Raw genomic sequence first — 13,026 nt, forward strand, 5'->3', positions numbered from 1 at the left:
GCCAACAGTTCCCTATTGCCCACATCATAATTCCGTTCGGGTGGTGTCAGACGGTGAGAAAAGAAGGCACAGGGGTGGAACTTGTTGTCCTTGGCCAAACGTTGGGACAGTACTGCTCCCACGCCAACATCGGATGCATCAACCTCCACAATGAACTGCAAATCTGGGTCTGGCTGGATCAGGATTGGAGCAGAGGTGAAACGCTGCTTCATGGTCAGAAATGCTTCCTTTGCCTCGGGAGGCCAGGAGTACTTAACAGAAGTAGAAGTCAAAGCTGTTAGGGGGGCAGCCAATGCACTGTAATTACTTATGAAACGTCTATAAAAATTGGCAAACCCGAGGAAGCGTTGGAGTTCTCGCCGGGTAGAGGGTGTAGGCCATTCCACCACTGCCTTGATCTTCTGTTGGTCCATCTCGACAGTGCCGGCTGAGACCACATACCCAAGGAAAGAGACGGAGTTCCTAAGAAACTCACACTTCTCTGCTTTCACATAGAGTTGGTTCTCCAGGAGGCGCTGAAGCACCTTTCGGACATGGGATGTGTGTTCGGCTAGGGACTTGGAGAAAATTAGGATATCAACCAAATAAACAAAAACAAACTTATTAATCATATCTCTGAGTACATCGTTAACCAGACATTGAAAAACAGCTGGGGCATTGGTAAGGCCAAATGGGAGGACAAGGTACTCATAGTGACCAATGGTGGTGTTAAAGGCCACCTTCCACTCATCCCCCTCACGGATACGAACTAGATGGTAGGCGTTCCGGAGGTCAAGTTTGGTAAACACTCTGGCCTCTTGAAGTAACTCAAACGCTGAAGACATCAAAGGGAGCGGGTAGCGGTTCTTGATGGTGATGTCATTGAGGCCTCTGTAGTCAATACAAGGTCGTAAGGAGCCGTCCTTCTTGCCCACAAAGAAAAAAACGGCACCAGCAGGAGAGGAGGAAGGACGGAAGATGCCCGCTGCCAAGGACTCCTGGATATACTTGTCCATGGCTTCAGTCTCCGGCCGGGAGAGGGAGTAAAGGCGCCCCCTAGGGGGGGACCGGCCGGGCAGGAGATCAATGGCACAATCATAAGGGCGATGTGGTGGCAAGGAAGAGGCTTTGGACTTACTAAAAACAGCTTTGAGGGCCGAATAAACTGCAGGGACTGAGGAAAGATCTGGAAACACTTCAGAGGATCTGGGATCCGGAGTAAAAGGAGCCTGAGCACGAAGAAGGCAATGAGAGTGACAGGACAAGCTCCATCCCACAATCTGCCCACTAACCCAGTCTATGTTAGGATTATGTTTAACAAGCCAGGGATGGCCAAGCACTACAGGGGCTTGTGGAGAATCAATAACATAGAAAGACAGCTGTTCATGGTGCTTACCCGAGAGATGCAGGCTCACCGGAACGCTGGCACAGGCGATCTTGGCCAACTGCTGTCCATTCAAGGCATTAGCCACCAGAGGAGTCTTAAGGGCTGTTGTGGGCACTCCGCATTGGAACAAGAAGTGGGCGTCAATGAAGTTCGCTTCTGCCCCAGAGTCAATGAGAGGCATCACTTGCTGTTGCAGCTTCTCCCATTTCAAGGTAGCTGGTAGGAGAGCTTGTTGCATGGAGGAGGGTTCAATGGGCGTTACGCTCACCAGTACCCCCCTAGCTACTGGCGAGCGTTGTTTTTTACTGGACATCTGGTGATGAAATGGCCGGGCTGGCCACAATACAGACAGGACCGGGACTGAATTCGCCTCTGACGTTCCTCGAGGGTCAGGCGAGTGCGGTCAATTTGCATCGGCTCAGGGATACCAGAAGCAGGCAGAGGGGTTGGTTGGTTGACAGGAGAACCAGAAGAGGGCTGCAGGGAAAGCCCAGGGAACCTTCCTCGGCGGCGCTCCTGAAGTCTACACGGATGGCAAGGTTAATCAAGGCCTCACAGGAGGTTTGCCAGATCGTGAGACACCAGCTCGTCTTTGATCTTGTCTTCAGACATTCCATTCAGGAAAGTATCAAACAGAGCATCTGCATTCCAAGCGGTTGAGGTTGCAAGTGTTTGGAAATCAATGGCATAATCTGACACAGACCTGCGGCCCTGGCGCATGCGCAGCAGTTCACGAGCAGCCTCATGTCCATGCTTGGAGCGGTCGAAGACCCTTTTCATCTCAGACGGAAACTCATTGTAGTCATTGCAACATAGCGGCTCTGCCTCCAAGAGGGCCGTTACCCACTCCCTTGCTCGCCCCGAGAGTAGGGTAATAACATAAGCCACTTTGGCCCGATCGGTGGGGAAGGTGGTAGATTGCAGTTGGAAAATCAAAGAACACTGAGATAAAAAGGAACGGCATGTGCCAGGCTCACCAGCGTACCTTTCGGGAGGGGAAAGACGGGGCTCACGGGCTGGCTGGAGAGGGAATGAGGCAGCTGAGGCAGTGAGCTAGTTGTAGAGGCTGAATCTGGGCAGTCAGATCTCTGATGCTCGCTGACGCGGCGTCCAGTTGGGTCTGCTGTCTCCCAAAAATGAAGCAGTCTTGACTTGGGTTGGGTCTGCTGGGTCCATTGTGGTCAGATTGTACTGTTATGCTAGCTGGTTTTGACCCAAAAGCAGACCAGGTGAGATTCAATGATCAGGTTTATTTTCAGTTAGTCCAGAAGAGTCAAAGCTCCGAAGACACAAAATCCAACTTAAAGTTTTTAAATAAACAAAGTCCAACAAGTGTCCAGGGAACAGAGGCAGAGCAATCCACAGAGCAATCAGGTAACAAAGGATAAACCTCTTTCCGGCAGTGCAAAAAATCTAAACTAACAGAGTGAATCCAATACAGGCAGAGTGAATCCAAAAAAAGGCAGAGTGAATCCAAAACAGGCAGAGTAATCCGAACAACGACAGAGAAAATCCAAGACAGGCAGTGTGGCACACAATCTTGCAAAACAATCTGACAAAGGACACTGAGAAGGCTGAACTTAAATAGGGAGACAGAGACCAATCATTGGCCAGGAGAAAACAAGGTAACAAGCAAACTAATTGGCAGAACAGGTGTGGACAATAAGTGGTGGAAAAACAGGGGGAGTGGCGTCACAGCCACAAACAAAAAAGCACATGGTCTGCAAACAAAGGCATGGCCAACAGTACACAAACAGACAAGCAGAGTGCACCGGACCCAAAACCCTGACAATATTTCCAGATACAACCGTAAATCTATGTTTATTTGCTGAGTAGTCTTTATATAGTACACATTTTAATTTTCATGCACATGATCATCCGTTGGTAGATTATATAAACTGTTGGTTTCCACTCTGTTCTTCAGTTGGCTTTTGGTCTTGAACAGCATGACTAAAACTGGATATCATTTTTAAAGTTGCCGTTTTTCATGTGCTGTGAGTCATTGTTCAGTCATGCACGTTACACAGAATTAAGTCGCTGATCAGCTCAGAATATAACATCTGCATGTCCTTTTTTTTAATCTTAAAACACTGTGACTGTGTAGAAAGCACAATGTGTAATCTCAGTTTAAATAGTGAGAATTGTGAAATAACAAATGTTGTCATAAGTAACCAATGAGGGGGGACCCAAACACGAAACTCAGTTCAAGGTTCTTTATTAGTGCCGTATTTAAGGCTCCAGGTGGAGCAGTGAAGCCGGTGAAGGCTGAGGCCATAAGATGCAGGTGGTCAGCTGAGAGGGGGTGGCAGTGAGGTGAGCAGAGAGACGAGACGAGGCTAGATGGGTAGGCAGAGTGGCGAGGATGAGGCAGTGAGGCGGGAAGGACGGAAATGAGCAGATCAGGCTGGCATAAGAAGGGTGCAGGTGAGTGTGGACACTCCTGGACGCAGGGAAAAACAAGATATGTATTTATGTAACACACTAGGCGAAAAAATAGAGTTTATCTCAAAAAGTAGCAACAGGAGTCAGGGCAGTGTACCACATGGGAGACTGGACGATCTGACGAAGAGTGACTGGAGAGGCCGGGTCTTGACTGTGGCTGATGATGAACAGGTGTGTTGCCTGCACACCATCCAGCTCATTAGACCTGCTCCTATGAGAGAGGGAGACACAGACACGGGGGAGGGGAGAAAACACTGGGAATACAGATTCATGACAAATGTTTTTTTTTTTTAATACCCCCCCCTTTTACTACTGTACTCTCCCGTGGTTGAACTTGTCTATCTGCCCTGACTACGTGAAGCCACAGAACCTGAGAAACTCAGCTGTTGATTTTTTCCTTTATTGAGTTCTGGAGAACTGTTAAAGTGATAATGCGGATAGACAGTGGGAGTTGTTGACACAAACAAATGGCCCATCAGTCACACAAAGAAATGGCCCATCAGTCTGAACAAAAGAATTGAACAAGCTCAGGTGAGCAGTGTCGGGCAGTTTACTTGCTAAAAGCGAGTCTACTTTTAAATGAAGTTCTCATGTATATCATAGTATAAAACATTTTTATGTTTCTCTTGTAAAGCACGTGTTGCCCTAGAAAATGGAATATAATGGAAATGGCAATATAAATAAAGATCATTGTTCTCTATTATTATTCTTGTTCGTACCCCCCCCCAAGCTTCTCGGAAATGCTACAGCCATTAGAGTTTGTGACTCCCTTCTTTTGCATGGGAGTTTTCCCTGTTGGCTAAACTTGAAGTAGCCATATTTAACCTGCTTAACTAATCTGTGAATGTTGAGGCATAAATCATAATGGATGTAAGAGACAACATAAATCAGCACTGGAAAAATGGAAGAAGAGAAAACAGAGAGATGACGCCTGTGCATCCCTTGCTTGTAAGTCCCTGTTTAATTGTTTTGCTAACATAGCTCATAGCTTGCTTGTAGCTAACGTCAGCAAGCTAGGCTAGGTTACCTAGCAATAATGCAGCTCTAAGACAAAAAAAGTATAATCAATGCATGTGGCACGTTTACAAAGTTGACAGTTGTCAACTTTAGATGACAATTGTCAGATATTCAGCGTCTTATATGAAGTCAGCTAAATTCTAGTTAGCAGTCCATGCACAGTGCACTGCTTCAGTCCAAAGCTTTTTCTGCAAAAATATCTATCTATTCTCTATCTTATCACTTTACAGATAGAGTAGGTAAAGACCATACTCTATGACTTATTAATAATTAATGACCAGATATTAGAAGGGCAGATGAATTGACCAAGAAATAAGAATAGTCCATTACTTTAAATAGGGATGCGTGCAGTAAGCAGAATGCTAGAAAAATTAACACGTAGTTTAGTTGGTTGGACTAATACCGTATGTTGGGGTTCATTCAATCTGAGGCTATGGAAAGGGTGACATCTGCTGGTTGAGCCAAAATATGGTACCATTGTTTTGTTTAATGTGTATGATTAGAGTACATCCATATTTAAGGTCTTTGTCTATGTTCCACTAAATTAATATAATATAATAGTTTCCTCTAATTCACCTATTATTGTGAAATAACAGGCTTCTAGATAGCTATGACATAATAAAGTGTTTTACAGATAAAACAGAAGACTTAAGCTGATAATAATTTCAGTAACTTGTTACCCTATTATGAACAGTAGTGCGACGTGATATTTTTGTCATCAGAAAATCCTAATGGTTTGGTATTTTTATTTAGCTTTTGCTAATCACTTTTTTTGTTTCAAAACTATCCACAGGGCCAATTCTATAATATGTTCAAGGAGCAACACACCATCAGGAGGAAGATTCAAATGATGAGCCAACATCCACAATAAGCCAACAACCACAGCATCCTGAACAACTCCAGCAACCGTCCACAAGCAGCTAACAACCACAGCATCCTGAACAACTCCAGCAACTGTCCATAAGCAGCCAACAACCACAGCATCCTGAACAACTCCAGCAACCGTCCACAAGCAGCCAACAACCACAGCATCCTGAACAACTTCAGCAACCGTCCACAAGCAGCCAACAACCACAGCATCCTGAACAACTCCAGCAGCCGTCCACAAGCAGCCAACAACCACAGCATCCTGAATAACTCCAGCAACCGTCCACAAGATGCCAACAACCACAGCATCCTGAACAACTCCAGCAACCGTCCACAAGCAGTCAGCAACAACAGCATCCTGAACAACTCCAGCAACCATCTACCGTGTCTGAAGGCTCCAGTTCAATACAATGCTGTGGTGAACCATCCTCAAGTTCAGCTACACAGACTTTTTCGCAAGGGCAAATTCAAGAACATATTCTATGAAACAAATTGTGTAATATATTACTAAATGTATACATTTTCATAGTTGTTTAATGTTGACTTAATGTCGATTTTAAATATTTAATAAATGGCAAAGGTTTGAGTGGAACTCTGAAGATATTTTTTTTGCTCTCCCTGACCATTCTGAGTAGCTATGCTTAGGGTCCCCGAAAGCTTAGCAGCTGCCCAGCTCCCAGAGCAGATGGCCAGTGCTATGTTAACTGACGGTGGCCCAATGGTTAAAGCAGGTGCCCGTGTAAAGAGGCCAAAACTACTCTCCTCAGCAGCACAGGTTCGATTCTGACCTGCGGCTCTGTGCTGCATCTTGTTCTCGCTACACTTAAAAATATCCATCCGGAAGTCGTAATTTACGAGTTCCAGGTTGAACTGAAACGCAGCATATGCCAGTGTCATGCAACGGTGCTGCTGTATTCAATGCTAATTCACTAAAGAGGGAAACTTTGATGATTTTCAATAGCATATTCTAGTCGGCGGTGAGAGGCGTGTTCTTTTTATCGGCTCTGTTCACCTGTAGTGACACAAAGCCTGTAAAGCTGGTGCTAACACCTGTAGCTCGGTTAGCAAAGTGCAACTGAATGCTGCGTTTCCAGCGGCAAAAATGTTCCAGTAAAGTGGGATGAAGTGAAAACACTGTGACAGGGTCAAAGTCCTGAGACTTTAACACAGACAACACCCAAAAACATGTCACGGCTATTTTAATGTCTACAGTGCCGTGGATACACAAACAGCTATGTTTACACAAATCCTGATTGACAGGTGGCCGTGCAGCCCCCGCCCTAAAGCCTCTGCTGCTTTATAATCTATTCTACTCTAAATGGGATCATAAGTTACTAAATGAACGGCATTCTATATTGAAGAAGACTTTAAACTAGAGATTAAGACCATAAACTGTATGAATGAAGGTTTAGGCGCACACTCAAGGCGCACGTATGCCCACTTACTTTATTATACGTCTCTGGTCATTACACGTAACATAACATGTCCACTATGAAATTAAGACTCTGTAATGTGTGTAAACCATAAAAGTCCAGCAGATAATTTGATAGAGCACTGTGATTCATTCCCAAAATGTTTCTTCCATTGCCCGTCTGTACTCATCTGAGCTGCTTAAGTGTGCCACCTGATTTACACTGCAACTACTGCAGCCAGTGAAACTAACAGGAATAAATCATGTTTGACCCCCCTTAATGGCGCTACGGTATTCACACAGAGCTCAGATCAAATGAAAGGAGAAACATCTGTATCCAGACGCAGGGTCTGGCAACAATCAATAGACCTTCCCAACTCAAGGGGTTGCACCAACGCATGCATTTCAAAATACCACCGCACACAACTGGATAGCACTACGACCAATCAGAGCAAGGTGACTACTTTCATGGCGCATCACTGTCGTCATTGGTTACACCCGCCGATAACAGATAGCAGGATTTGATTGGTGAGTTGAGATTTTCTGACATAGTTAATGAGCTCCAACTGTATATGCCCAGAAATTAAAATATGCTGGCGGTGCTTCTGAATTTACAGGGTTATTTCATGGTACTTCAGTATAGAACTCTAAATGTTTAATTTGCCAGCCTGTGATCTTTGTTGCTGATGATCTTCTCTTTTTTAGGAGACATCTACTATACTTCAGTATTGGAGGAGTTGGAACTCGATGGCCAGGAATTTAAGGCAGACTCATGGAGCATGGCTGTGGACAGCAGTTACTTGCAGACACACCGCAAAAATATCATCAAGAGACAGGATGTCATCTATGGTGGGAGCAGTAGTTGACCGACCTTTAATTTTCTCCCTCGTAGTGCAGACATACAATGTATTGCTGAATATAAACACTGGAGATCAAAATTAGAGAACAAATTATAAATACTTGATTTATTCTGAAATGCTGATATTTTTTATTGTTCAGAATTTGATAGAATGTCCGCTGTGATTATACCACTGCTGTAAAAGCATGATTTTTTTAATAACCAAAGCACTTCAACAAAAGCTTTTATTTTGTGAAAAAAAAAACAGTGAGCAAAATTAGAGAACAGTTACCATTGTGTCAGAAGAGAACATTTCAACAATGTTTTCTTAGGGCTAAAGGATTCAAAAGTGAATAGGAAGTATAGAGGCCTTTGCTTTGAATGACTTCAGCCCCTGTTAACATTTGAATTCACCCTGCCATGTAGCTGTACAAGAGGCCGGACTCCTGCTGCAGAAAACATCCCCCAAACCATGACACTTCCTCCTCAGAATTGAACTGACTTCTTTACACACTTTGGGTTCAGTCTTTCCCTAGTCCTACGCCCAACATAATGTTTCCTATCAGACCCAAATAAATTGAACATACTCTCATCACATTCTTTCTGCTGATGAGAAGTTTGGTCATTGCAGAGTGGGCTTTTATTCCAAAAAAGTCTTAAACAGTGAAACACTGTGTGCAGAGACAGATCCTTGCCCTGTTCAGCACTGAACTGGTGAGAAATTCCAGCTGCATTGTTGAACTTCCCCAAAGAGAGTCTTTTCATAATCCTGTCCTGTCGTGCACTTGTTTTACGTGTACTACGTGTCACCAATGTGTCAGATTAACACCAATAGCTGGGAGGTATCTGAAAGTGTCTAATTTTGCTCATTGTGTCTTGGTTATTTAAAAAACATGCTAGTACAGCAGTGGTATAGCCACAGTGGATATTCTATCAAATTCTGAAGATCTCCATCTCCCTTTTGATCTCCAGGGTAATCACAACATTAAAATCTTACATAGATCATATTGACTGTAGCTAGATATTATTACATCATATATAATTTAAAAGAATATCAGAAGTGCAATTCCTCTTTTTGCATATAGTGCATGACTGATACAGTCTGTTACGTGCCTTTGATGTGTGTGTGTGTGTGTGTGTGTGTGTGTGTGTGTGTGTGTGTTCGTGTCCTACTCAGAGCTGATTCAGACAGAGCTGCACCACATACGGACACTGCATATCATGGAAAGAGTGTTCAGGCAGGGCATGCTGGAGGAGCTTCAACTGGACCTGTGTACTGTGCATGCCATGTTTCCCTGCCTCGACCAGCTGATCAGGATACATTCCCATTTCCTGGCACAGCTAATCCTGCGGCGCAACAGCAGCCTGCAGTCCGGATCTAGCTGCAACTTCACCATTCACCAGCTGGGGGATATACTACTGGAACAGGTGACTGCCATGTATTCTCACATTTGTTAAAAAAAAATTAAGATACAGGTAAAATCAGTGGTACACAGTGAAGCTGGAGAGTTGCTAACAGCCAGATGTGGCTAACACTGATTAGCTCGGGGCAGAGCAGGGACGGCATTAAAAGGTCTTTTTTAACCACTAATACTGCTTATAATACTGCTTATAATAACGCCGAACCTCTGCAGTAGCATGAGAAGAGTCCCTACACAGAAAACAAAGCTTCCTTTTGAATTGACTTGTCCGGGTTCTGAGGAGGACCCAGAAGCAGAACGGACAAAAAGGCAGTGTTTAAACAGTTTATTTGATAAAGCGTGAGGTGGTGAAGAACAGAGAAGCTGGCAGGCGAGGGTTGGATCCCAGAGGTGTGGAAGGTCCAGAGAGTGGCTGGCTCACAGGCGGCGGGGCTAAGCGGACTGGGCTCCCGGGCTGACTTCCTGGAATGATTCCTGAGGCAGAGAGACACGGTTAGTTGCAGACACGGATTGCAAGAGACCAGCTCCAGCAGGCTGAGGCAGACAGACAACCAACAGTAGCAACGACGAAAAATGGCTGGAAAATGCGGTAGCATACACAATACTTCACAACGATCCGGCGTTCACTGCATGTGTGGCTGCTCCTTAAGTACTGCAGGGGATTGATGAGGAGCAGGTGTGTGGGTGACCTCAGCCAGGTGTGTGAGCAGCCAAAGAAGGACACGCCCCCGAGCACTGTCAGAAAAGTGACAAACACCACAAGACATAACAAAAACACCCAAACAGACCTCATGGCCGGGGATTCGTGACATGACTTTGGTAATCAACTTGAATGGACTTTACTATGAGAGGAGCTGGTACAGGGGCCAGTTGGTAAGTCTTTCAAAACACTATTTTGATAATCTCCAGGTTGACTACGTACATTGTTGGTGCTTCGGTTAATGTGTAAGAACTCATCATACTACTGCAGAGGTTTGGTGTCATTTTGAGCAGTATTAGTGGTTAAAAAAGACGTTGTAATGCGTTCACCGTGCTGCCACATGCTTATTAGTGTTAGCTGCATTTGGTTGTTAGCGACTCTCCGGTATATCTCTGTTAATAGTTGTTAAATGAAAAAAAGTGTCTCTATGGCTTATTTGAGTGTATTTGCTGAAAAGGACCACAGATCTTACGCCAGATTTTCCCCATACCCATTTTGCTGACAGTCCTGCAACGCTGCTATCATGTGCTGTAGCAGCAGAGGCCCGGAGGCTAAGTACAGAGGTGTGGTGGACAGGTTTGTGGAGTGGTGTGGACTTAACCACCTCAGCATCACAAAGACAAAGGTGTTGGTCGTGGAATTTAGTAAAAAGAGGACCTGTCTGAACCCTGTTTGCATTAATGGAACAGAGGTGAACATTGTAGACGAGTACAAGTACATGGGCGTCCACATAGACAATAAACTCGACTGGACTAAAAACACAGATGTTGTGTTCAAGAAATGTCAGATCTGCCTGTATTTTCCCAGGAGACTCAGATCCTTCAATGTCTGCAGAACTATACTGCAGATGTTCTATCACTCCATGGTGTCCAGCATTATCTTCTAGCTGACGCTAACCAGTTTCAAGTTTATTTATGGAGAACACCTTGAGAACAGAACATACAATACAAAATGACAATACAGTAACTAGGGATAACATACATAGAGGCTCTCATCAACCTACCTACTCACACACCAATCTCAAAACCCCTCCATCCCCACCTGCTACAGTTTTAACAATTGTTAATTGACATTACATATCCACTAATAATAATAATAATAGTTATGTGTTACAGCATAATGTTGATGCATAATACAACATGATACAGTACAAAACAATACAATAGTATAGATGCAATATAGATAAAGAACCATTTAAACATATAATACCAGATACTTTATGTATTATAAATGTATACATACAATATGCATATAAATACATGCATGCATACACACATATGTACACAAACTCACAATAAACTCAAAATATTACTATAAAGCAGCTACATATACCACCTATCATACATCATACTTTAATACATACTATCAACATTATTACATGATATATTATTTCATGACATTGTGACATAATATGATATAAGACCTTGTTACACTTAATAATACAATAAAACAAAAAGAATGTAATGGCGATGCTTATACAATAGTTATGCCAAATGATCACACACAGAGCAAGCTAGATAAAGGAGCTCAGACTAACACTAGTAACAGGTACATTGTTTATGAGGAAGGGTGAGAGTGTATTTTCAATTGGAACTATTAGCTCTTAATGAGCTAATTCTCATACTAGGCAGAGTCTTCCAGTCAGAAAGAGCTTTGAGTTTAAACACGTCTCCCGATTTCTTTGTTAGTTCTTGGAATGAAAAAGAAGTATTAGTGAGTATGAGGCTGTGTATGGTAATAGGTATTGTTTTAAATAGGGAGGGTAGCTGAGATGGATACATTTAAAAATGGAGGTAGCATTTTCGAGCATGGGGGGATAACCAGTTTAGTGCTCTGTACATAGAACAATGGTGAGTTAAATATGGACACCTTAATAAATCTGCAGAGACTATTATAAATTACATTGAGGGGTTGAAGATGTGTATTATATGTATTCTGATAGACAATATCAGCGTAACCCAGTGTTGGTCATAATAGCTGAGAGACAATACTGTTTCTCATCTGAAGGGGGAGACAATTTATATGATGGTAAAGAATAGCTAGATCACAGCTAGTTTTACATTATTTTGTATATATTAAGGTCTGATTGAAGCGATCTTTTCAATTTCAGACTTGTTAGTACTAGATAGTTTTGTTTGACAGTCAGAACAGATAGTAGGGAGGTCGTTTATAAAAATAGAGAAAAGGAATGGTCCCAAAGACGAACCTAGCTGGACCCCCTTCTTAACAATTAAGGAGTTTGATTGACTTCCATTAAAGGTGGTACATTGGCGTCTGTTATGAGGGTATGACTTAAACCGCAGTAGATCTTGAGATTTTGAGAAAGACCAATAGATTTTGAGAAAGACCAATAGAGTAAAGTTCATATCAAGCAGGAGGTAGTAGTCAATAACATCACCTTGGTTAAATCAAGGTTAAATCAAGAAAGACGGCACCGGTGAGTTTTAGTCATTGTGAAATGATTAGGTCTGAACCCAGACTGGCATGGACATAGAATGTTGAAAGTTGAGACATAATGCGATAGCTGATTGAACACTAGTTTCTCGAGGATTTTAGCCACCGAGTTAATAATTGAGATGGGGCAGTAATTGTTAATTCATGTGGGTCACCTCCCTTAACAGACTCAATAGGCTCATCAGGAAGGCTGGTTCCCCCCTATAAGAGCACCTTCAGCCGGAGACAAGCGAAGAGCATCAGTTTTATATTTCACCTATTAGAATCTGAATGACCTCAACAACTACTTTGGACGGTTTGATGCACTAAACAACACAACCACCATTAAAGCTCCCCTTCATCCAGATGACAAGGTTCTCAGTTTTGACCCAGCTGATGTCCATCGGACCCTGAGGAGAGTCAAATTACAGAAAACTGTAGGCACTGACAATATAATTGGCCATGTGCCTAAAAATTGTGCAGACCAAATGGCAAGAAGTAGGCAATACAGTTACAGAATATCAAGTCATA

At 43.3% G+C, this 13,026-nt stretch overlaps 1 protein-coding gene across 2 annotated transcripts in view; it reads left to right on the plus strand.

The window, feature by feature from the left end:
* Positions 1–13,026, plus strand: part of arhgef2a (Rho guanine nucleotide exchange factor (GEF) 2a) — a 159,131-nt gene that overhangs the window by 59,688 nt on the left and 86,417 nt on the right. For both annotated transcript variants that reach the window (XM_083925466.1, XM_083925467.1), the window contains 2 exons: positions 7,809–7,952; positions 9,119–9,369. In XM_083925466.1, the coding sequence (XP_083781592.1) occupies positions 7,809–7,952; positions 9,119–9,369 (395 nt within the window). The remainder of the gene's footprint in view (positions 1–7,808; positions 7,953–9,118; positions 9,370–13,026) is intronic.

Source organism: Echiichthys vipera, assembly GCF_963691815.1.
Source record: "Echiichthys vipera genome assembly, chromosome: 13".
NCBI classification, from domain to species: Eukaryota; Metazoa; Chordata; class Actinopteri; order Perciformes; family Trachinidae; genus Echiichthys; species Echiichthys vipera.